The 24,796-nt window shown below is 42.8% G+C and overlaps 1 protein-coding gene across 10 annotated transcripts in view; it reads left to right on the top strand.

Moving 5' to 3' along the window:
• The window catches only part of COL13A1 (collagen type XIII alpha 1 chain), a 196,517-nt gene extending 173,371 nt beyond the window's left edge, over nucleotides 1–23,146 (top strand). For 7 of the 10 annotated variants that reach the window (XM_031956844.1, XM_031956840.1, XM_031956839.1 and 4 more), the window contains 7 exons: nucleotides 2,179–2,214; nucleotides 5,228–5,281; nucleotides 8,441–8,494; nucleotides 10,653–10,688; nucleotides 15,414–15,500; nucleotides 19,896–19,934; nucleotides 22,639–23,146. In XM_031956844.1, the coding sequence (XP_031812704.1) occupies nucleotides 2,179–2,214; nucleotides 5,228–5,281; nucleotides 8,441–8,494; nucleotides 10,653–10,688; nucleotides 15,414–15,500; nucleotides 19,896–19,934; nucleotides 22,639–22,641 (309 nt within the window). In that variant the 3' untranslated portion in view covers nucleotides 22,642–23,146. The remainder of the gene's footprint in view (nucleotides 1–2,178; nucleotides 2,215–5,227; nucleotides 5,282–8,440; nucleotides 8,495–10,652; nucleotides 10,689–15,413; nucleotides 15,501–19,895; nucleotides 19,935–22,638) is intronic. The other 3 variants (XM_031956845.1, XM_031956837.1, XM_031956842.1) reach the window with 2 other exon arrangements.
• The last annotated feature ends 1,650 nt before the right edge of the window (nucleotides 23,147–24,796 follow it).

The following is a 24,796-nucleotide window of genomic DNA, read 5'->3' as shown; positions in this document are numbered from 1 at the left end:
TTGTCTTGTCGTTGAACTCTGGGGAGAGAATGATATCAGTCAGAGTTATGGCTCAGTCTAGACAAGAGCCCTGTCGCAGTATTGATTGCCATCTCCACCAAAAGCAGAAATTTGCCCATCAAGATTTCAAGGCTCCAATTCCAACATTTGGACCATTCTAAATGGAAAGAAAACCACTTGCATGTTGTGATTTGAAGGTATAAGAATGGCACTGCCCCGAATTTAAGCATCACCCCTATTTTAGTAGGGATTCCACCATTTTGGATTCATTCCATCGATTTAAACATTTCTCCTTCGCTGTGATCCTCTAAGAAAAAAAATCACCCCCAAAGGTGAAAACACTTAAATCCTAGAACCATGTTGCTTTAAGGATCCATGTCATCAATGTCATCTCCCTCCTAACCTTTTCATGCCTTAATAGACAGGCTTAATGAGTTATATAGACCAGAGTTGTAATCTCATTGACTTAGGGAACTCCCAAAGGAGGAAATTCCTTCTCCCAATCCAGATTGAAACCTTCCCTGCAACTTTAGATTTAGAAATGTCCTGAGAGCATTGAGAAGATTTGACCAGAGTCACACAGCCAGTGTATACAGAGTCAAGCCTTGAATCTAGTTCTTCCTGACATGGAGACCAGTTAACACTCTCCTCCTCTCTCTTTCCTCTCTCTCTTCCCTCCCTCCCTCTCTCTCTTTCTCTCTCTGTCTCTGTCTCTGTCTTTCTCTCTCTCTTTCATTTTTTTGTTATTGCTGTCTCTCTCTGTGTCCTCTTTCTCTGTCTTTCTATCTCCCTCTGTCTCTGTCTCTGTCTCCACTCTTTCACACTTCTTTATGAGTTACTGTTATCCAAAGTATTGATCGCCTGGCCACGCATATCGGAACTAGGTCTCTCTCTCTCTCTATCTCTGTTTCTCTCTCTCTCTCTCTCTCTCTCTCTCTCTCTCTCTCTCACACACACACACACACACACACACACACACACACTTACTTTACAAATGAAGGAACTGAGTGTGTGAATGACTTAAGAACCTTGCCCAGGTATAGAGCATCCAAAATACTTCTGGGAGGCTGGGTTATAATTTCTAAAGTCAAACTCCCAATGCATTTTCTCCCCAGTCCCTACACAAGAGGATCCATTTTCCTTTTATTCATTCCCACTTTGACCAAAGGAAGAAACATTGTCTCCCAAAAGTGGCAGGGCATAGTCTTCCTTGACTCCAACCCAGGGCTTGCTGTCCCTCTGTCTACAGCTGGCCAGGGCCGTATCTCCCAAGTGGTGACCATGACTTCCCTCCCCAACCCTGCTCTTTGAAGAGATCACAAATTTAGAGCCAAATAGGGGGAAATAGACCAAACATTAATTGGAAATTAAATAATCTAATCCTAAAGAATGAATGGAGGAAACAACAAATCAGACGCAATTAATAACTTCATCGAAAAGAATGACAATATTGAGACGTCATGCCAAAATGTGTGGGATGCAGCCAAAGGGGTACTAAGGGGAAATTTTATATCTCTAGATGCTTACTTGCATAAAATAAATAGATCAATGAATTGGGCTTGTAACTAAAAAACTAGAAAAAGAACAAATTAAAACCTTCACTTCAACACCAAATTGGAAATTCTGAAAATAAAAGGGGACATTAATAAAGCTTAAGATCAATTTAGAGTCAGAAAGACTCTCCCATTTTACAGAGGAAGAAAGTGAGCATTAGAGAGCTCACGTAGGGAGTCAGTGACCCAAAGGGGACTCGAACCCAAGCCCTCTGCTTCCACAATCCAGAATTCTTTCCACTGTACCACCCTGCTTGGTTGCAGGAAAGCCATGGGGGACTGAGAGCCTGAGGGCGAGGGAAGGGAAGGGTGCCTGGGAGGGAGGGGGAAGCACAGCGGCCCCCTTTGGCCGCCTTCCTGGATTCCCTGCAGAGAGCCCTGCCTGGTCAGCCCACACTGCATCCAGTGTCTCCATGTTGTTGTTGATTTCCATGTCAGTATCATCACCTGTCCTCAAGAGCTTATTTTCCCGTTTTGTTTGATTACGAGCGTTATGTTTGTCCAGAGTCATTGCTTCACTCACTTCTTCCCTCCCCATGTCCTTTTTTCTCCTCCCCCCTCCCCACCCCGACACCCTCCCGTTCCTCCCTGCCTTCTTTTTGTTAAACCCTTCCCTTCTGTCCAGGGTGCTTCAGGTTTGGACGGCAGGCCTGGGCCACCGGTGAGTCTTGTTTCTCCATTATCTCACCTCCCTCTCCCCCAGCCCCAGCCTGTGATTGTCTTGTCTGTCCCACTGTTTATGCTGTGAGTCACCACGTTTTACCACCTCCACCATCAGGAACCAGTTGTGCTTAATCTGAAGGCATAGTCGCAGTTCTCCTGGGTCAAATGTGTGAGAGAAAAAAGCTTAGAACGTGGAACCTGAAAGGTTAGGTGGGAGGGCCCTTAGGACACAGGAGGGATCAGAGCTGGGAGAGAGCTTGTTCTCTAGTGTCAGATTTGGGAAGGATCTTAGAACACAGAGTCTCAGAACTGGAGGGGTCTGTAGGACACGGAATTTCAGAGCTAGAAGGAACCCTGAAAACATAGAACGTCTTAGCTGGGTATGCTTTTATAAAACACAGAATGTCACAACATAAACCATCTTTAAAATCCACCTCTTTTACCCTTCTAACTTTACAGAGCAGAAAGGCAAAGGCCCAGAGGAGGAAACCAATTTTTTCAATTTCTTAAGACTTTTTTCCTAATTCCATACAGTGATGGAATTGCTTCTAGAGCCCAAGTCTTGCTGGGCTCTATTATCCAGAACTGGGATTCAGTAATCATCCTGCCTCAAAATGTGGCTGAGCCCAGTCTAAATATTCCCATGAACTGTCCTCATTTTAGGATGATCAGCTATAAGTTTACCAAATGCACGTGGCTGATTTTGAAGCAGACTTTGAAAGTCATTGCTTTTTCACGATACCTCCCCAGTCCCCAGGTTATCTTCTCTCCTGAAAGGAACCAGGAACATCCTCTGTTTGTCCTCATTACACTATTCACCCATGTTCTGAGTTGTGTTCATCTCATTCTTGTCCATGGTAATCTTATCACTGTTAATAAGGTTATTAACAGTGACCCATTTTAAAAATGGGTCTTAATGTCTATAGATTAATGTCTATAGAAGACTCATAGGCAAAGAACAATTTTAATTTTCCTAATCATTAGGAAGTTTATTCCCCCCCAAAAGAAAAAATCTTCACAGAATGTGAAAGCTCAAAAGGTCCTTAGAAGGGAGGGAAGAAGTTCCAAGATACATAGGGACCTAAGAGCGTGGAATATCAGAGAAGGAAAGTTCCTTAGAAGAGAGAATTGAATATCAGAGGTAAAAGGGACATAGTATATTTGAGCTGAAAGAGGCCTTAGGGTTCTGCTCACCTTGCAGAAAAAGTCCAAAGCCACACTACAAAATGGATACAAAATCCATTCTTAGAGTCTCCCTCATCCCTGTTCCCTCCCCCAAAACATTTACATCATATTGTATTTAAATTCAAAAGTGGTCTTCCTGACCATTCTCACACACACTCACTTGGAACTGAACTTCCATTTGTGGCAAGTAGTGCCCTTTTTCCAGCTTTCTTGGAACCAACCAAAGGCCTGTTGGATTGAGAGTATGATCAGTGTCTAGGGGCCAGAAAACCACGTCTTCTCTGTGTTAAGCTATTGCTCCCAGCAAGGGATGGAACTCAGTCCCAGGTCTTCATTCGCTTTGAATAGAGAATGCTAGTTGATTGAACAACTCAGAAATCAACCCACAGAGGTTGATGCTCACAGATCTGAGCCTCCTTCTGAGTCAGATCTGCAAACCCTAACTCCGGCTCAGCTTGGTCTGGGGCACAGAGAAAGGCCAGCTGTTGAGTTCTCATCTCTATTGAGTAGAAGGTTCAGTTGGCAAAATGGAGCTTTAAAGGTTTCTTATTTAGTGATTAAGGCTGGGTAGAAATTAGCCTTGATCAAAGTGAGACCTGTTGAAGACCTTAGCTTAAAAAGGTCAAGGTCTCCCACTATATCCAGGCCATCTCCAGTCATTCTAATAAATATGTTATAATATATTTATATGTAAAATATGTGTATGTGTTAAATTAAAATTTAAATATAATATATATTAAATATATATCTGGATCCAGATGGTTCTGGAGGGGAAAGTGAGGCAGGTGACCTTGCCCAGCCCTCCCTCACTTAAATCCAATCACTTGCACACTATGGCATCATCTCCCCAATGTGATGGTCCTCCAGTAAATGGCCTCCAGACAGCACTGCCTCCAAGCCCATCCACCCCATTTCCACTATTTCTGAACCAGAATAATCATAAGATCTTCTTCCCAGCTCAATTAATGAGAAGAGTAACTCCCATCTCCATGGCATCCTTGGTAATTAAGCAACACAGATCTCACTATTTTCTGCTGATAAATGAGGAAACCAAATTTCAGGGGGGTGACTTGCCAAGGATCACCCAGACTACGAATTACAGAGAAGCAGGAATTCCAATGCCAGACCACTGGTTCTAGGGCCAGCCACACTAACTAGTGTTAGTTAACTAACAGCATCAGGTCCTGGATCCCTAAGGGATGGTCTTGGAGACCTTCCAAGGCTGCTCCTGGCATGGTGGCCGTGGATGAAAGGAAAGGGGCGAAAGGAAGGGCCCATGTTTACAGAGGATGAAGGGCTGTGCTTGGGGGCTGGTCCAGGAGCCGGAGTTCTCAGAGAAGGAGAGGAAATGGAAGCCCTTCTGCCTGCTTCTGTCTGTGTGTGCATCTTGCCTTTGTTCCCCATGGCATGGTGACCTGCCCACCCACCTGCATGATACTGGGCCTACCAGTCCAGGGCCTTTCTCTTCTCCGTTGACTTTCCTCTTAAACGCTTTCAGAAAATGAGCCATTCCCCTCCCCCTGTTTTCAGCTTGGCTGGCTTGGCTGTGAGGCAAAAGGGCTCAATTCTGCAGAATTGGGATATTGAAACCAGTAATCTGGTCCCCTCCCCCAAGCCCAAAAGGGACTGGACCGCAGCTGCCCAACTCTCCTGACCGTGGCCTTGCCAACCCTGAAAACTGTCGGCAATAAACCGAGCCTCTGCTCCCCAGATTTTCTTCCACATCCATTGTGGTTTTGCCTGCAGGAGTCCGTTGTCCCTTAATGAGATTTGCCCGTATCGCCAGGGCCGTGACCGCCCCCTCCCCTTTTTTTCAAACCCCACAGGGTACTCCAGGACCAGTTGGGGTTCCCGGCCCAGCAGGACCAAAAGGGGAAAGGGTGAGTGTACCTGCTCAGCTGAGCTGTGCCCGCCAGATCTGGGCAGGGGGATGGATGGAGAGTCCCAAGACCCAAAGCTAGGGGTGCCCCCGAATCAGTCAGCCAACCAGCACTTAGCCAACCTCCATTATGGGCCCAGCATTTTGATAGGAACATGGAAATGGGCTTCCCGACTGCCCACAGCCAACAGATAAACAAATAGCAGCAATATCAATAACAACAATAATAACAGTGATTTGCTAATACAAGAATAATATAAAACTAAAAATAATAACAGTAATAATAATCCATGTTTCTGTAGCGCTCTGAGGTTTACAAAGTGCTTTGCACACCAGAACTTTGCACAGTAGGTACCGTCTATCATAATTATGTCCATTTTATATGAGAAAAAGTGACCCGCTAGAAATTGTGAGTGTCAGGATTTGGACCGAGCACGTTTAGCGCTCTGCACACTAAGAGAGGTTCTAATTATTGCTTCTTAGCTGGTTTCTGGATGGGGTTTATCCTGACAGCTTTCAAGGTGCCTCCATTAGCCTGGGAATAAGCTCCTTGTGGATGGTTCTGGGCACTACTCACACCCCAGGAGAGCAATGCAGAAGACAGTCCCCATCCCCTTCTCCCCAGGGCTCTAACAAGGTGACGGCTGGAGAAAGATAAACACCAAGGGCAGCCCAGGAAGGGGAGAGAAATAAGCTGGGGGCCACAAGCAGCTCTAGGAGGGATGGGAGGATGCCAGACAGTGTCACCAGGATGCTTTGCTGACCCAGAGCATTGATGGTGGTTCATGTGGTCAGAGTCTGTGGGCTCTGGCTGACAGAGCCCCTTCCTCCCCCCTCCCCGGCGGGCTCATCCTCCCTGCCTCATCACCTCAGACTGCCCATGGCAATGGTGATGTAATAACAATAATGAATAATAACGATCCATATCCTCGTGGTGATATAACATTCACAAAGCATTTTTCCCACAACAGTCCTCGAGATTCAAGTACTATAAAGCCCATCTTGAAGTCTTGCCATTGATAGAGCTTGGCTACGTGCTCCTGGGCAATCACTTAAGCACAGTTCTCCAGACCAGTAATGTCAAACTCAAACAGAAGCGGGTGCCCCTAAGCCAAAAGCTCAGACTGACCTCAAAAACGACCTATTTTCCCCATCTGTAATGATAATAGCACCCACTTCAAAAAGATGGTGTGAGGATCAAATGAGATCAAGTGCTTTGCAGACCTCAAAAGACTGTAACCGTGAGTGACCAGGGCGTTATCATCTAACTTCTAACAAAATAATAGTAAAATAACAGCAAGTTATATCGTTATGATCCTTTACAAGGGATGTCCTACGGACCCACTCCTTTGAGTTAGTTAGTACATGATGAGCTCATTTTACAGATGAGGAAGATGCCTTAATATTGTTCAATGATTATCATAGTGTTTTTACTTATTTGGTTCATTATTTTGCAATCATATTTTTAATCTGGTGGGAACCTCTATTCAGGAGGATTGTGGGTCAGCAGCCTCGCCTCCAAGTCTAAAAGAACATGCTGATCTGCATTGGCAAAAAGAGTTTTCCCCCCAGGGAATTCCCTGTTTAATAAAATCCCAGGTTTTCTCCCCATCTTAAAGCTTATAACTTGCTAAGGGTCACCTTGCTGGTAAGTGGCAGAGCCAGAATCTGAACTCACATCTCTGCCTCCAAATCCAGGGCTCTGTCCACAGCGTGGTGATGGCTTGAGTGACACTGAGGTCCCTGAAGGACCTCTGAAAGCATGGCAGCCCTCATCCACTCTCACCCCCCTCTTGGTAACTGCCACCCACCCTTGCTTCCAGCTCCCACCATTGCTTTTTTACACTTTATCATTTGATGGATATGGTTGAATTGAAAGTCAAGAAGATCTGGATTTAAATCCTGTTTCAGACACTTACTAGATGTGGATTTTTGACAAATTATTTAATGTATCAGACTGTTTCCTCATCTATGAATTAAGAATACTAGGGACTACCCTACAAGGTTCTTGTAAGAATCCAATGGATATAAAATGTCTACAAACCTGTTCTCCAACTCCCTTTCTGCCCGGCCCTTTCCTCACGCCCCTGCCGATGCCTCCAGCTAGGGAAGACTTCTTGTACCCATTTGGTCTGTCTTGGTCCAGCGAGACTTTACTGAATGCCTTCTGCTCACCCATCTTCCCTCCCTGTCCTGGAAGTTGAGGTGGATACCACAGAACCACATTGGAGTGACAAATGGGAAAGAGCCACCGGTTTTAAAGTCTGAACATCTGAGCTTAAATTTCTGGGGCAAGTCATTTAATCTGAGATGCCAACTTAAAACAAGCCATTCTCTGACCTTAGAAAGATCATATTTCCCTCAGCAATAAGCACAAGCCCCATTAACCAGACTGAACAATATTAAGACATTTTCCTCATCTGTAAAATGAGCTCCTCCTGTTGTACTAACTCTAAGGTGCGGGTCTGTGGGACAAGCCCCCGTAAAGGATCATAATGATACACCCTGCTGTTTTTATTATTATGCTGTTAGAAGTTAGATGATAACGCCCTGATCGCTCATAGTTATAGTCTTTTAAGGTTTGCAAAGCACTTGACAAATATGATCTCATTTGATCCTCACATCAGCCCCTTGAGGTAGATGCTTTTATCATTACAGATGAGGAAACTGAGGCAGAGAGAGGTGAAGTATTTTGCCCTGGGACACATGGCCGGTGTCCTACATGGAATCCAACTATAGGTCATCCCAGCTCTACCCACCAAAAGTACCGTATTCTGTTACCAAGTGAGACTTTCTCCAGTTAGTCGCAATATCACAGTGATAAGGGAGGGGCTGGCCACTGAGCCGATCAGCAGACAAGAATTTTGTGGAAGAATCTTGTCCCTCTTACTTACTACTCCAGTGACCTTAAGCAAGTATCTTCTCCTTGACTCCTTTTCCTCTGTAAAATGATGAGAGAGAGTGAGTTGAATGATTTTTACAATCCCTTCCAGTTCCAAATCTCACGATCCCAGGTTAGACATGCTGACCTTTGAAGGACCCATGGTGGGGTTTGGATCTGGTCAAGGGGCAGTCATGGTCAGATGGTTTTCTCTGTGCATCAAGGAACATGAGTCACCTCATCAGAGAGAATCACACGTGGCTTTGTCTTTTCTTCCAGGGCAGTAAAGGAGACCCTGGGATCACAGGACCAATGGGAGCAGCTGGGCTTCCTGTAAGTTGGGCGGCGTTCCCTCATCCCCAGATTATTCCCAGCAGCCGAGGATGCTCTTGATCATCCTGGGTGTTCTCTCTTGCTGCTTTTATGGAAATCACAAGTGAAACTATTGAACTTTGTGGGGGGAAGGGCAGAGTAGAACCCGGAGGGAGAGTCCCATGAGCAAAAGAAGGGCTCCAGCTCCCAAGCTAGTGAGATCTTTGGAGCTGGCCAACATAGACTGGAAGCATGACCCTGGAGGGGGTGGCGGAGATAGAAATAGCCTCAGCTTAGAACCCGCAGGACCCAGACTCATTGGATCATAGAAATCAGAACTAGAAAAGATCTCAGAAAGCATCTACTCTAACTGCCTCATTATGAGGAAACTTAGTCCCAGAGATCCTCAGTGAGTTTTCCATGAACAGGCAAATAACAAGTCATGGAGTTGGAATCTGAATCGACGTCCTCTGACTACAGCTCCACAGCTCGTTTCTCTGTACCCCTCAGCTAAGATCATGACCCCCTAAGCTCAGAATCCTAGAAGTCATTCCTCCTGACTCGATCCGTGCGTTCCACAGGCTGGTCTTGCTTCTCACTGTCTGATCCCATGTCCCATCTTTCCTCCATCAAAACTTTAAGGAATTCTCCCAGGCAGAGTCAGAGAATCCCAGAGCTAGAAAGAAAGTGATCAATCACTGGTCCCAACTCTTTCATTTTGCAAAGATAAACCGAGACTCAGAGAGCAGCAAAACCTAGACTAGAAGGTGGCTGGGGAGAGAGGAAGCCATGGTTCCTGACCCCAAGACCTGTAAGGGCACCACTGGCTCAATATGGTCCATTGACATCTTTTTTAAAAAGACCATTGGGATCATTGATGTTTTAATTCACCTTCATATAGGCAAGCATCGATGAGCCTGTGAACTTGGTATCACTGGTTTGAGTCCCCTTATTTTACAGATGAGGAAATATTTTACAAATAAGGAAACAGAGACCCAGAGAGGTTAAGGGGACTCAATGTTGCCTGGGATTACATAGCTGGTATCAGAGACAGAATTTGAACTTGGGTCTCTTCTCACTAAAGGGACATCCAGCCTTTTTTTTTCCATGACCCCTCATTATGTTTCTTGGTTTTAACTGAAATGCTTTATGCTAAGACTTTAATAACTATTTGGATCGGTTCATGGAGAAATGCAACTAAGTGGCAGAGTACATAGAGCCCTGGGTCTAAAGCCAAGAGGACCTGAGTTCAGATCTGGCCTCAGACACTAGCTAGGTGACTCTGGGCAAGTCATTTAATCCTATGTGCCTCAGTTTCCTCATCTGTAAAATGAGCTGGAGAAGGAAGTAGCAAACCACTCCAGCGTCTTTGCCAAGAAAACCCCAAATGGGATCACGAACTGGATACTACTGAAAAGCAATAAAATGGAGGAAAGCAGAAATGCCTCCTAGAGCTCCTTAGATTACCCCATGTGGCCAGCCATCTACTTCACTTATGGGTAAGGTCTAACTAACCAGCTAGGAGACACTTTAGCAAGATCCGATCTCAGGAAGCTTCATTGTTGTTCATCCTTTGTTTTGGAAGAAGACCAAAGTATACCCTGCCCAGTCTAGTGGGGCAGGCTGCCCAAACCACATTTACGTTGCTGCAGGACAGCCCTACACTGCAGGTTGTCAACCCCCCTACCCACATCCAGAGATGGCACTCAGGGCTTTGAGATTAATGGTCAAAAACTCGACATGCTTGAAAAGGAGGAAGCAGACAGAATGGCAACATGCGGAACCTCCCTGCCGGAGTCTGCTTGCCTTTCATGTGCTCCAAAGACATGCCCTCTGCGCCAGTTATTCATTTGTTTAAATGGACTCCCAATGAGGTGATGAGAGGCCACCTGGACAGAGCCCATTTCCTCACCATGGAGCCAGGAAACTAGGGTAGCATTCACAGTTCTGCCCATAACTCATCCTGTATTTTATAGGTCAGTTTACTCAGGCTCTCTTCCCTTTGGTCTCCAGTCTGTAAAATGGGGATAATTAAATTTTCTCTCTGTGGCCCCCTCCCCCCAAACCTACCCAGAATTGGATGTCAGGAAAGAGCTTTCCGAAGCTTGGAAGGAAAGGGGCCTGAGGACTATCCAGGGGGTTTGCTTGTTATTATGACTTTGACTCTGATTTATTCTAGGGTTTGCACGGACCACCCGGTGACAAAGGAAACCGGGTGAGTCAGGAGCTGAATTCCTTGTATTTGGTTACTAATGTCTTCAGGATGTGGTGGAATGATCAATTTGAAATGACCTGCCCAAGGAGGAAGTTCAAGTTTCCTTGATAAATCACCCCAAATTAGAGGCTTTCCAGTGAGATGCTTAATATTGTAATATATACTGAGATTGGACTCCCAGTGGAGAGTCAAAAGGATGTGCTCTTAATGCAATATAGGAAGATTTAAACCTTTTGGCACCCATTTATAGTCACATTAAGTGTCCATGAAAAATAACCTCATGCCTATATCTCACTGGCCATATTACTCTAAATAATTAAGCTTCAGTATTGCAAGAATCTGTGATTTCATCATCAGTATGAATGCCTTCTTTCCTCTCCACACCTTCGTAAATGAGTTATTATCCCAAAAAATCCATTTGTTAATAACCAACCTACTGGTGATGGGCCTTCCAAGATTGGACTTTGGACAACAGACGTGTTCCTGGGCCTGTTTTCAAAGGTTTAAGACTTGCCAAAGTCTGTGCCCTACTGGCCAAGCTTAGAAGGCAGCATGGGGTAGTGGAAAAGATGTTAGCCCTGGAATCAGAGGAAACGGGCTGACCTTTAGCACTTCTCTGACACTGGAGAAATCTCAATTTCCTCATCAGTAAAACCAAAGGGTTGAATTACATGCCCTCTAAGGTCACTTCTAACCCCAATTCTATGATCCTCAGAATCATGTTTAAATGCATCAATACCCTGGACTGAGGTTTTACAAACAGGAGTCAAATTAAATCTGAAATCACCGGCAAGGACGGCAAGGAATTCCAGCTCAAGTCTGAGAGTCTAGTGATTTAAGCAGTCAGCTCTTTGTGAAATTCCAGCTGTAATTCCTCTTAGAGGAGCTAGACAGAAAGGTCTAAACCCAGGTGTCCCATCTGGGACCTGCCTAACCCCAGGGTATAGCCTGTCTGAAATTTTCGGCAAAATAAAAACAAAAATGTATTATACCTGGCTAACCAGCACACGTGAACTAGTAGGTCAGTGTAATTTAATTACTTGACCACCTACATCTTGGTATAATCAAAGGTCATGCTAACAGACTTGGCTGAATAATTAAAGTTATTTTTACAAAATGCATTCAGCCCCACACACATGTGGATTTCTCATCATGGTACTCACTACTGAGAAAGTTGGATACCCTGGTTAAAATAATGAGGCTGTGTTTAGTCTGTGGAAGGGTGACCTTTCTACCTTTTCCTTATCCCAGATGACAGAGTCCTGACTGGACAGATGCCCTTCCTGAGAAAGTCAGCCTTTCCCCACTTTCTTATTGTTCCTTCTGTCTAATATGTTTTCATTGGCTTTTGTCTGCTCTCTATTCCCTAGAAGCATGACACTCTGCCAAGATATTACTCCAGTAAAACAATCATAGATAGCTAGATAGACAGACATACAGAAAGATGACAGATAGATGACAGACAGAAAAATGATAGCTAGATAGACAAATAGAAGAAAGATGGATAAAGTCAGGCAGACAAAGATGATAGACAACCACATGATAGGCAGACAGGTAGGAAAATGACAGAGAAAGAAAGAAAGAGAGAGAGGAAGGAAGGAAGGAAGGAAGGAAGGAAGGAAGGAAGGAAAAGGAAGGAAGGAAAAGAAAGAAAAGAAGGAAGGAAGGGTGAGAAGAAAGAAGAAAAGAAAGAAAGAAAGAAAAGAAAAGAAAGAAAAATAGAAAGAAAGAATGGAGGAAGGAAAAAACATAAATATTAAGTACATTGTACTAATCATTCAGTATACAAATACAAGCCTTCAAGGAGCTTACATTCTAATGGGAAAATGCTCCAGCAGAGCTGGAAATGGAATTAAGTAGTTGGCATTAATAGCTATTGTTTGAGGAAGTTCCTCTTATTCTGTGGCTAAGATTGCTGGTCACTCTGCTGTACTGGCAACCCAGCTTGTCTGCTAGCAGGTACTTGAGAACATTAATGCACATGATGGGGCAATATAGATACTTCCTTTTTCTTTTTATTGCCAGTGAAGATGAATTTGATTCATTTCAACTCAACAAATATTTACAGAGTGCCCATATATTGGTGCTTCATCACACTGTAGGGTTTGGTCCTATTAATCCTAGCCATTGAGAGGGATGGGGGGAAGAGGAAAGAAGGGAACTGTATGAGTTCGTGTGACTATAGATCTGGAGCTGGAAGGAAACTTAGAGGTCACCTAGCCCACCTGTTTCATTTTACAGATAAGGAAACAGATTTAGAGCAGTTACGTGACTTGCCCAGGGTCACACAGAGAGTTAAATCTGTTAAATTGAAGCCCAATCTTCCTGGCTCCAATTTCAGCATTCTGCCCACTACACCATACTGCCTCCCTCTTCAGCCTCCTTCCTGCCCCCCAAAACATAACTGTGAGAAACAGAATCGGCATTTTAGATAAGATGGGAAATTTGAATTTCCTGTGGGCAGACTTAAGGTTCCAAACAAATGTGATCATTCTACCTACAGTTTGGCTTTTTAACATCCTTCCTATCTCCTTTCTTTTAAGTTTGGGTTTCACTTAATTGTTATTGCTATTGCTAAATTATTCAAACTGAATTTCTTGACTCTTTCTGTTGGTTTGAAGTCAGAGCAAGCCATGGAGTCCATGGTTTCTTTGGAGAGCTTCATAGGCAGCCATGTGAGATGGCAAGGCTCAGGCTCTACTGGTCAGAGAAGGCAAGAGTAGAGCCATTACTCCACCTTGTCAGAGATGTTCCTGGATGTAAATGATGTAATGGAGGTAAAATTCATGAAATTGCTATTAATGAATTAGATAATAAGGACTTATAAAGATTCCTTCTCTTTACTATCTTAGAATTTGATCATGGCTCTTATATGCAATTTAGGCTTATTTAACAAAAGTCTGGAGAACAGTCGGAAGTTGCTGAAGGCTTCATCTGAAAGTCTTGTAAAGGATCCACTAACTTTCTCCAAAAACAATATTTCTAAATCACTGAAAAGTATCCTTTTTAACCCCTACCTTGGTCATCAAGATCTTGATTTTTCTCTGCTTAGCTGGATAGATCATGAGACTGATCCAAGGCAGGGGATTCTGATTGTCATGTGATTTGATGAAAGTCCAGCCTAAAAAATGAGTGTCTTTCCTCTCTATTAATTCAATTAAATTCAACAAGTCTTTTAAAGTGCCTACTATGTGCCGGGCCCTGAGATTTCCAAGACAGAAATTAAACATTCCCTGTCCTCAAAGAACTGACATTCTGCAAAAAATAAAAATTTAAAAAATTTTGGTCCTCTTCTAATAAAAAGACAGTAGTCATTCTAAGCTCCAGTGCCAAGAATATGAACATTTTCCAAACAGGACAGACACCAGACAAAAATAATAATGTCCCATTCCTTAATTGCAGTTGTATAAACATCATCTGTCTCTTTTACCCAGAAGTTCTCTAGGAATTTGGCTCATGTGCAATTTTAGTTTGAGAACTATTTGAGAAAGGCACATCTTCTTCCTAAAAATGATGTCAGTGATGGCACTGGTGTAGATGCCATGGTATAACCTTTGAATCACCCAACAGAAAAAGTCTCTTTCTGAAATGTTCTATCTGGCATGTGAAACATGTGATGTGTGTTTGCTTCTTATTTCTACAGGTTCCTCTTATCCCCTTACCTCTCTCCCTGCTGCCTTTTCTTTTTTTTTTCTTCTTTTTTTTTTCCCTTTGGCCTGGATCTTCCTTCCTCTTCCCTCTGCATCCCTGGAGACTTTTCCCCCTGTAGCCAATTTCTCCTAGTCATCTCCCTTTCCCATCCATTCTTTTTCCAATTTTGAGTTTATTTTATCTAAATTCTTTTATTTTCCACTTTTTTTAGACATCTCTTTTGCTTGATTTTATTTGTACCTTCTAACCCCTGCCAAATGCTGAATAAAATCCTCTCTTTGACCAATCCTCTTTCATCTCATTTTATACAATTCTGAGGGTTTGGGAGGAACTGAGTTGGGGAATTTTCCATTTTCTTTAAATGGGTCTTTAAAATATCTTCAGTTTTAGGACACTTTCCTCTTTCTGATGAAGTTAAGACCTCCTACTTTTTTTATTAAAAACAAGAGTTTGATGTGATCACCCCTTAGCCAATTACATATAATTTATCCTGTTGTAATTACCTATGATTAATTTCTACCCTCAGTCTAGGTGCTCCCCCTCACCCCACCCATGACACACAATTAGGAAATACAAACTCATGTACAAGAGTCAAACATTATTAGGAAATGACCAGTCCCAGCAAAAGGCAGAGCTGGTTGAGGGTAACTTGCCGTCAGAAGGAAGCCTCGCATGATCCAGATGCTCCAGAAAGTGGTTGCTCGGCAGCGGATCTTACCCCTTAGAACTTGCTACACAGACACTGCAGAGACAGTGGCAAGATCTGCTTTGGACAGCTCCTCCCCCCCATCACCAGCTCAGTGCCCTGTGGTCCCCTTAGGGACAAGACCACACACACACACACACACACACACACACACACACACAGACCTAACACTTGCAGATGCTCAGAGCTGATGTCCACATCTCTACAGAAGATTACATTAGTTACATTACCTTAATTAGGAGGATCTACTTTTACTTTTTCTGGCTTTCTGTTTTATTTTGTATCTTTCTGTCTCTAACTTTGATACAATGGATGATCCTAAAGCTTTGATGTTATTTTTTTTTCTTGGCCTAAACCATTATTTGCAGGGGGAAAGGGGGAAGAAAGGCTCTAGGGGGCCTAAAGGGGATAAGGGAGACCAAGGAGCGCCTGGATTAGATGCCCCCTGTCCATTGGTATGTTCTAATTTAATGGCTTGTATTATAATTTCTGTTTGTTTGTTTGTTTTTCCTTGAGGTTCACAAACTGGGAAGAAAGAAGGAAAACTGCGATTAAAATGTGAAATTTAATTACAGCCCGGCTAGAGGAATTCTGGATGCTGTTGGTTTGGGCTCAAAGCCACAGAGTACAAAATTCTGGTTAAAGTCCCTTTCTTTTCAGCAGCTTCATAAATAAAAGTGCTGTAGAGAGCAAGCCAGGAGGAAAGGGATTGGCCAAAAGGAGGCCCGTGCTTTCAGCTGGGACTGACTTTGGGAGCCAGAGTAACAACTGCCAGCAATGGAGTTGCCCTTCTTTGTTTCCTTACCTCCAATCAACTACCAACAATCCGGGTCCTCACTTGGCCTGAGTACACAAGACACTAGGGCTCATTCAGCTCCCAGGGTAGACGATCTATCTCAAATTCTGCTAGGATAAAAGCCAGCCAAGGGATCGCTTCAGTCAGCCTGATTCTTTCTGCTAACAGCCAGGAAAGTCTCAGCACCCAAAGACTTAGCAAGAGACCAAGATTCTTAAAGAGGAAAGGTCTTTTATGTATATTAGAAGGAGTAGGCAAGAGTTTATCAGGAGTCCCCCCAATCAATCCATCAGTCAATAATTGATTGAGCTTAAAAGCTTTCTCCATCCACTATCAATTCTTCAATCCAATTCAAAGAACATTTTCTAAGTATCTACTATGTGCAAGACTAAACATAAAGATTACAAAACCAGCAGTCCTGCCCTCAAGGGACAGCTAATCTAATTATAACTATAGCTTTTCATTAAAATTCTGTTAAGATGTTGAACCAGGTTTATCCATGATGGGAGTAAAGACACAGAGAGAACTCAAGCCCTTTCCTGGGCCTACTTTCCCAAGGCTTAAATTCTGAATTCCTGGAGAAATAAAAGGATGAGCCTCAGTTAAATTGGAAAGATTTGCCCCCACATCTTGGTCCCTGGATATGACATCTCTAGTGTCTTATGTCCTGGCCAGGGGAGGACTGGGCCCCTCTTCCATGGGATGGAACTGGCCATCTCTGACCCAAATAATCATCGTGGTTGATTTTGTGAACAGGGACATCGAGGTTTTAAAGGAGAGAAGGGGGAACCGGGGTTACCAGGGCTGGACGGACTGGATGCCCCGTGCCCATTGGTATGGCATTACCTTCCCTTTCCTGCTTGGTTTCTATTGGCTTTCATGGACCTTCCTCCCGCATGCCTCTTTCCTCCATCCTCCATGGTGTGCTTCCTAACGACCCCAGATGTGAGTGTCTTATTGCTTGGATCTGCCTCTCTAATGGATAATCAGCCTTTCCTTGTCTCCCTTTGGCTTTCTCTTCTGGACCATGTGACCTGAAATTGTGAGTTAACATCTGAACTTACTTCCTCACCCTCCCCCCCATAATACCCTTCACATAAGAGTAATAAATGTGGTCCTTGACTAGAAGTTAGTTAACTTCCAGATATTTCAACAAGATTAAGAAATTTGCCATGCTGGGCAAGTAGTCCGTGGAAACACTGGACAATGTGGTTAGAGCTGAAAGGATCAGACCATCTCATCCAAACCCCTCACTTTACAGATGAGGAAACTGAGACCCAGAGGAGTTGAGTAGCCTACCCAACATCCCACAAGTGGCAAGCATCAGAGGTGGCGGTGACGGAATCCACGGGTTCTTTCCCACCATTCCAAGCTGCCTCCATTTTAATAAGTCGAGATTACCTCTCTACTCTCACTTGCGTTCTTCCTAATCATAACTCACATTTCCACAGCCCTTTCAAGTTTACAAAATGTTTCTCTTATGATCATCCTTAGAGTTAAAGAAAACATCATTAGTGCCCTTCTTTTATAGATGAAAAGTCAGGGTTCAAAGAGGTAGAACTATTTGTCTAGAGTCACACAGCTAGCAAGGAGAAGGGTGGAGGCTGGGTCTCCTGTTTCAGAGTCCAATTTGTACCCTACTGCGTCTCTTAGTTCACTGCTTCCTCTGTTCCCCCATCATAATTCTGCAACCCTGTTCTCTTCTGTCAGGCTGTCGAATGGCTTGAGAAGTTCTAGAGGCTTTATCTTCTTCCAGATTGTGTCTGACACAATTGGTGCCTTATTGTCACCAACTCTTTCTCCAAAATCTAGGAACAAGCTAACCAGGCTTCAGCCTGAGGTAACAAAATAGGGTTCATCCTTTCTGAGTGAAATTAAAAAACAGCCAAGAAGCCTCCTTCTCTCCCCCATCCCCAGATTGCCTTCCTTTTGAAGTTTTGTTTACCACTGAATACCCAATCAAGAGTGTCAGGAGAAGAATAAAGACATAGAGAATAGTTGAGAGAGATAAGAAGGGGAAGGATGAAAACAGTAAAGGAGACATCAGGAGAGGATAAAAGAGAGTACATTGCATTCTCCCCGCTCTGACAAGCTGTTTCTCCACACTTCTAGGTGGTGGAGCAAACGGTGCCAGGCCTGCTGTCTGGAAAACCTAAGTTCAAATCTGGCTCCAGACACTAGCTGTGTGACTCTAGGCAGCTCACTTAACCTCTGTCCCAAAATGGGGCATGATGGGAATACTTACTTTACTTCAAATTCGATAATAATTGCAAAGTCCTTAGCAGAGCACCTGGCACATAGTAGGAGCTATATAAACATTAACTATTACTAGTATTATTTAGTAAGCATAACCCTAGGGCCCTGTTCTTCACTTTTTTGCACCTAACTGTGCCTGGGCCAAGGAAGCCCCTGTCACTTTCTCAGTGTCACAAGCAGGTGGGGACTACTTGATGGCCTTTTCATCCCCCTTAGTTCAATAAACCAAGGTTAAGCATCCTTGACTGTCCCAGTATCATTCCATTTCATCCCCCTATCCTCCTCCCCACACACACGCACCATGATCCATCTTCAGATGGAGAGGATTATCAGGAAAGGGGCAGGAGTACCAGCAATCCTTCCACAGAGAATTCCTCTTAGAATCCACATGTGAAAGATCCCTTTTAGGAGAGTTCAGAACCCATTCAGGTGCTGAATGAGCATGGGCCCACTAAAATGCACCAGCCCCTTCTCGGATCCCCCATTCTGCTAAACCTGGAGCATGCAGCATGCCATCTAACATCACTCCATAGGGATTTCTTCCATCTCTCCCACAAGCCCCCAACAATAACCAGCAAGGGCCCTTTCCTCTGCCAAACTCACCCCCCCCCCAAAACTCTTCCTGTTATTACCTAGACCATCTTTCAATCTGCAAGTCATAACTCCTTGCCCACCTCGCTCCCATCCACACACCTAACACTTCATTCCGCTCTGACCCGAGCTCCACGTCACATCACTCCTCCGTCACTGGTGTGCCAATGGGAATGCCACTCTGGCCAGGGGTGGCTCCTTTCCTGGTGAAGAGTCCGTGTTCATGTTGTTTCCCAAACCCTATATATCAAAGGGTTTCAAGAATGATTCTGCGAAACAACAAAGCCCGATCTTCTCCTTCCTCTTTTCAAAAACAAGTCACATTGAGAAAATGTTATCCCAAAGAAGTGTTTTCCCCAAAAACCATCCGGTAGAAATGTTGCCTGTCCCCTTTGCTATTTTTAATGCTTTCATACTTGTTGATCTTGTGGATTTTTAAATTATAATTGTCATCTGAAGCATGCTACCCACCTCTTGACAGAGAGGGAATGGATTCGTGATGCAAAATGAGACATATTTTGGACATGGCCTTGTGGGAATTTGTGTTGCTTGATTATGCATATTTGTTATGAGAATTTTGTTTTATTGGCAGATGGGCAGGTGGGAGGGCAAGAAAATAGATTTTGGTTTCTTGAAAATATTAAATTTTGAAACAATAGAAAAATTAAGAGAAAGAAAAATTGATTCTTGTTAAATGAAAATAACTAAATTTAAAATTATAATTATCAGTATTATTAGGATAATTAGGATATCAGGATAATAATCTCGGAGCTTCCCATCATTGTAATGAACGCCCACCAATAACTCAATGAGAAGCATTGAACAGTAGGTTCTACTAATTGCATTTGGATGAAATTGATCAGAATCAATGGCTCCTACCCAACTGATCCCATCCTTAACAAGACTCCTATCCCAAGAAAGACCTGAGACTAGCCATCATCTCCTTTGCAGAACCTTTTCAGAACCATGTCAAGTGCCAAGAGATGTAGAATAACTTAAAGTTATTTTCTAGATCCTTCACTTAGGTTGCCCCAGTCCCCTCATTCACACAGAGAACATAGGAGACCCAACCCAGGAGACCAAGCTATCTAGAACCTCCACCTTTAAGTCAGCAGTAGGGAAAAGAAATAAAAGACAATGTTTTTGATCCCATCCTAACCTACCTGCCTAATTTTTTAAGCCCTACTTTTGTCCTTCTCTATTACAGGGGGAAGATGGCTTGCCAGTCCAGGGCTGCTGGAATAAGGTAGGGTTTTCTGAAGCCTGCAGTACATTAGTAGCATGGGTACACTTGGCAATATCTTCCAATAGGGAAAATACACAACACACACACACACACACACACACACACACACACACACACATATCCCTGTACCATTCTATAGCCAGAAAGTATTCTTTCCCCAAAGCATTCAGGATGCATTCTTTTTCATTCTTATCACTAGCCCCTGTTTTTACATTATCTTCATTTCCAGATAAACATATTCTTCTCAAACGTCCCTCTTCCCCTTTTCACTACCAAGCAGGCCATTTCAAGAAACATTTTTAGATAGCTCTTTCTTTGGCATCCAAGTAGCTCTAATTCAGGGGTTCTCACATCACTGAGGGTCATCTATTCTGTTTACATTTCTGCTGTACTTGTTCTCCAAGGAGTTCTGAGAGATACTTATAAATTGGTTATTAATTAACTGTTAATTCTCAGAGTAAATGTAAGGCCAATTAGACCATTCTATCTCTTCCTGGAAGTTGCTACTTAAATTATAAGAAGCCTTAGTCCCTGGTAAATGGATTTTAAGTGGGATTAGAATCAGGAGAGAATTGAGGTCAGATCTTGGCTCTGACACTATATGAGTCAGCCTTAGCATTTTCGTCTGTAAAATAGGAATAATAATTTTTACCAAAATAGTCCCTCTTGAGCTGTCATGAATTGTTTATTGCAAAAGAAATAGGAGTACTGCTTATGATGTATTCCCTAACCCATGGACAGCGATTAATTGGTTGATCTTAAAGCTCAGTTAGATCTGTGAAATCACAGAATTTAGAATTGGAAGAGACCTTTGAGATCACCTGGTCCAACTCACTCATTTTCACAGAGGAGAAAACTGAGGTCCAGAATGGTCTTTGCTCCACACCACTCAGTCAATAAGTAGAACAGGAATTCAAACCCAGGTCTTCTATCTCCAGTGTCAGAGACTCTTCCACTTTACCATGCTAATTCGAATGATGAGATCCACAGGATCTGCTATAGCCTGCTTCCTTTGACTCACAGGCGTTTGAGGGGGCTCTGGGAAGACGTCATTGGGACAACTATTGCTCACAGTTCACAGAGTAGCCATTTACCATCGCGTCAGCCCCACAATCTATTCAAGGACATCAGTCATCATCCTTCCCACATCCCTCAGTGAGCTCATGGCTTCAGCCAAAACTTTTAAAACGTAGCCCATTTTGGTAAAAATCTAAAAAAAAACTATTGACGGTCAACTCAATTTCCATGATGGCCAAATCAAAGAATGAGAAGAGGGAGTCCTTGTTCCTAAGGATTTCAGAAGCTCATCATGATTCTCAAAATTCCTGGCTCAGGTGGGAATCAGTTCGTTTCAGGTTGATTGGACAGATCTTAGAATGCCAAACCTGAGGACACCTGACCAGGGGTTTAAGCCACAACTGCTAAACTCCCTCACCTCCCCCAATCTGAATAAGTCAGTGATCCAACCAACATTCATTAAGCCCCAACTGCATGCAGATGAGCTGATAGATACTAGAAGAGATACAAAATGTACTTAAAACTTACTCCCTTGCTCTCAAAGAGACTAGTCTAGTTGAGGGATATGAAACAAATACATAGTATTAATTCAAAAAAAGCATTTAATACATAGCTGCCATATGGAGGTACTGTGTTAGATGCTGGAGATACAGAGCTATGTTCTAAACCTTGCTCTCTAAGAGCTTACTTCCTTATTAAAGGAGATAAACTTTGAACAAATAGAAAAAGCAACATGTAGTGAGTGGGTAGAGCTGGCCTTGGAACTAAGACCTGAGGTTCAAGTCTTGTATCTGACATATACTGGCTTTGTGATCCTGGATGAGTCATTATATCTCTGATTATTCTAGATACCATGTTTTGCCTTTCTTTGTATCTCCAGCTCTTAGGACAGTATCTGGAACATAGTAAGAACTTAATAAATGCTTGTCAACTGACTAACAAGGCAGCTCTCATACTAAAATATACAGAGAAGGTAGAGCAAGGAGAGCAATTTCCCTTCTGCAGGAGTTCCCTCTATCAAAGGAATCAAAGTAGAATCTGTGTCTCAAACCCTACAGCAAGATAACTCTAACACACAATCACCTATGGCATTCAAGAGGCACAACAATTACCAATGAGCTCCTGGGACTAAGATGTATGTGCCTGAAAGAAGGTTTGCTGGAAGGAATGATACTTGAGTTGAATTATAAAAGGAAAGGAAGCCCAGGACAAGTTATACATGGGACTATTATCTGCAACATTTTAGATTTAGTCCGATGTACTAAAAGATGGATGGTATAAGATAATCATCCACTTTGCCTTCTGATAGAGATTTCTAGGATTGCCTTAGACAGCTGGGGAATGAAATTAATCAGCTTGGTTGGGAACTTCTCAAGGGTGTGGGGGAAACAAACCCATTTCCAGGCATCATAAGATCTGGGGGAGATGAGATCTGCCCTTGTGGAACCACCAACTGTCCTAAGTCTTAACTGGACTCATAGGAACATGTACTTTGTATGGAGACAGAGAGGGGCAGTCAAAGGATATTGAGAATGCTGGAGTCCCACCTCTTGGGGAGCCTGTAGTCTAACAAAAATAAGTCCTAAGCCTTGTTCCCATCATAAAATGGGATCCCAGCCTTACCCATATTTGAAATAAGCCCAGGTCTGACATTGAAACTAACCTGCATCTATGTTTTCTCTTGCAGTGATGGCCCTAACCTTGGATTGGCCTGTGTGTGTGTTTGTACATAGGATATTTATTTTTATACAGTTCTTTCTTTTTGGAAATGCCAGACGTTATGATGCATCTTTTACAGATTATCCCCAACCAAAAAAAGCACCCTGCATTTTTGTACAGAAATTATCGAACATTCCACCCCCCTTCCTGTCTCCAAGATTTTTTTGGTATAATTTTTTTGTCCATGATGCACGTTTGTTTGTGAGCACAGCTTCAATGTTTGCATGATATTTGTGCACCCTCGTTAATTAACTGTTGGAGTTTTAATAAATTATTGCATTACCGTGCCAAAGGGAGCTGTCCAGCACTAAAGTGCTGGCTAGTTCATAAGTGAGTCCAGAGGAAAATAATATGAAGGTCAATGGTATTTGCCAAGCTAGGCGTGCCTGAGAATATTTTAAGCGTGTGGATTTTTCATTATTAAAAATGAACATGGTAACTTCTGATCCTTTTTGGTCATTAAATTTATCAAAAGATCTGTTTTAGAAATATATTTTTAAAACATCATACCAACATATCTCTGTGATCCAAAGTGCTTTTGTCAACAAATCAAAATCAATAACTATGTACTAAGCATCTTTTGTGTTCAGAACACTCTGCTAGGCATTATGGAAGACAGAAGATTTAGAACTAATATAGTTCGAGTCTTAATGGAGCTTATAGTCTACTTGAAGTGTCTAACGTAAAACAATCATAACACTATTAAACATGATAAGCCCAATAGAAACTAGTCCGTGTGACATCTGAAGAAGAAAGGTCAATACCAAATGAACATCAGAGAAAGATCCCCAAAGAAGGCATCATTTGAATCAAGCTTTAAAGGATAGGTCAGAATCAACAGATGAAAAAAGAGAGAGAAAGCATTCCAGGAAAAGAGAATGATTTTCAAATGCTCATAGTTCAGATGGAAATATGCTACTTAAGTACTTTCTAAGGGAACTATTCTAATGAATAGATAAGCATAATCTATGAGCAATATGTCAATCAATTGTTAAGTGGGCCAGCCAACTCATGCTTTGAAATTCCTGTGGGTGTGCTATGTATGTGTATGTGCATTTCTGCTTATTAAACCAAAACCTCTAGAGGTCCAGTGGTTGCTACTATTAAAATGATGGATAAAAGTATGGTCAGGAAACAAAAGCTTATTGAATGTTGGAATTGGAAGGATTTTCTCAGTCCTCGTCATGAAGGATGAGTTTTTGACACTGTGGATCCCTCTCTTCCCCTGATGTTCCCTCCTCTCTAGGTTGACCTAGCACTGCTCTCTGCCAGCTCCTCTCCTATCTGTTTGACTATCCCTTCTCAGGCTCCTTGCTGGATCTTCTTCCAGGTCATTGCATTAACATGTCCAATATTCTCTCTCCTGAGGATACTTGTCTTTTCCCTTCATACTGTTTTACTTGGTGGTTCCTATTGAACCCAATTGTCAATTCCATGCAGATGATTCCCAGATCTATATATCTAATTCTAACCTCTCAATTGAGCGCCAGTCTTTTCATTACTTACTGCCTCCGGGGCATCCGAAACAACATGTCCAAAACAGAACTAATTATGTTTCTTTCTCTAACCCTGCCTTATTCTGAACTTCCCTGTTGTTTTTGTGGGTACCACCATACCTCCAGGCTCACCACCTTGACATTATCTTCATCTTCCCACTTGCATTCACTCCACATACCCTATCTGATGTCAATTCTTGTCAATTCCACTTTCACAATTTGTCTCATATAAATCTTTTTCTCTCTGCTCATGTCCCCATTCATCCCTGAAACCAGTAGCCTTGTGCTTGGTCTCTCTAACTCAACTCTCTTCTCATCCTCCATTCAGCTGTTAAAATGATTTTTCCAAAGCACAATTCTTTTTTTTCCCAAGCCAGTTTGTTTTATTGTCATGTTTTATATACACAAAATAGCCAGTACTGTCATAAATGTATGTCCTTGGGATTAGGTAAGAGAGCATATTGTCAGTGCACATTCTCCCCTTAAATTGCTATTGTTATCTCCTTACTGAATTTTCAGAACAGCAAAGGCAGGAAATTCGTTTAATTTTTTTAGTACCAAAATGTTTTGCTTACAATAAATATTTTTTTATTAAATAACTTTTTATTGACAGAACCCATGCCAGGGTAA

This window comes from Sarcophilus harrisii, chromosome 2, assembly GCF_902635505.1.
Source record: "Sarcophilus harrisii chromosome 2, mSarHar1.11, whole genome shotgun sequence".
Taxonomy (NCBI): Eukaryota; Metazoa; Chordata; class Mammalia; order Dasyuromorphia; family Dasyuridae; genus Sarcophilus; species Sarcophilus harrisii.
The sequence above is the reverse complement of the archived record's forward strand: the minus strand, read 5'-3'. Positions and strand labels throughout refer to the sequence as shown.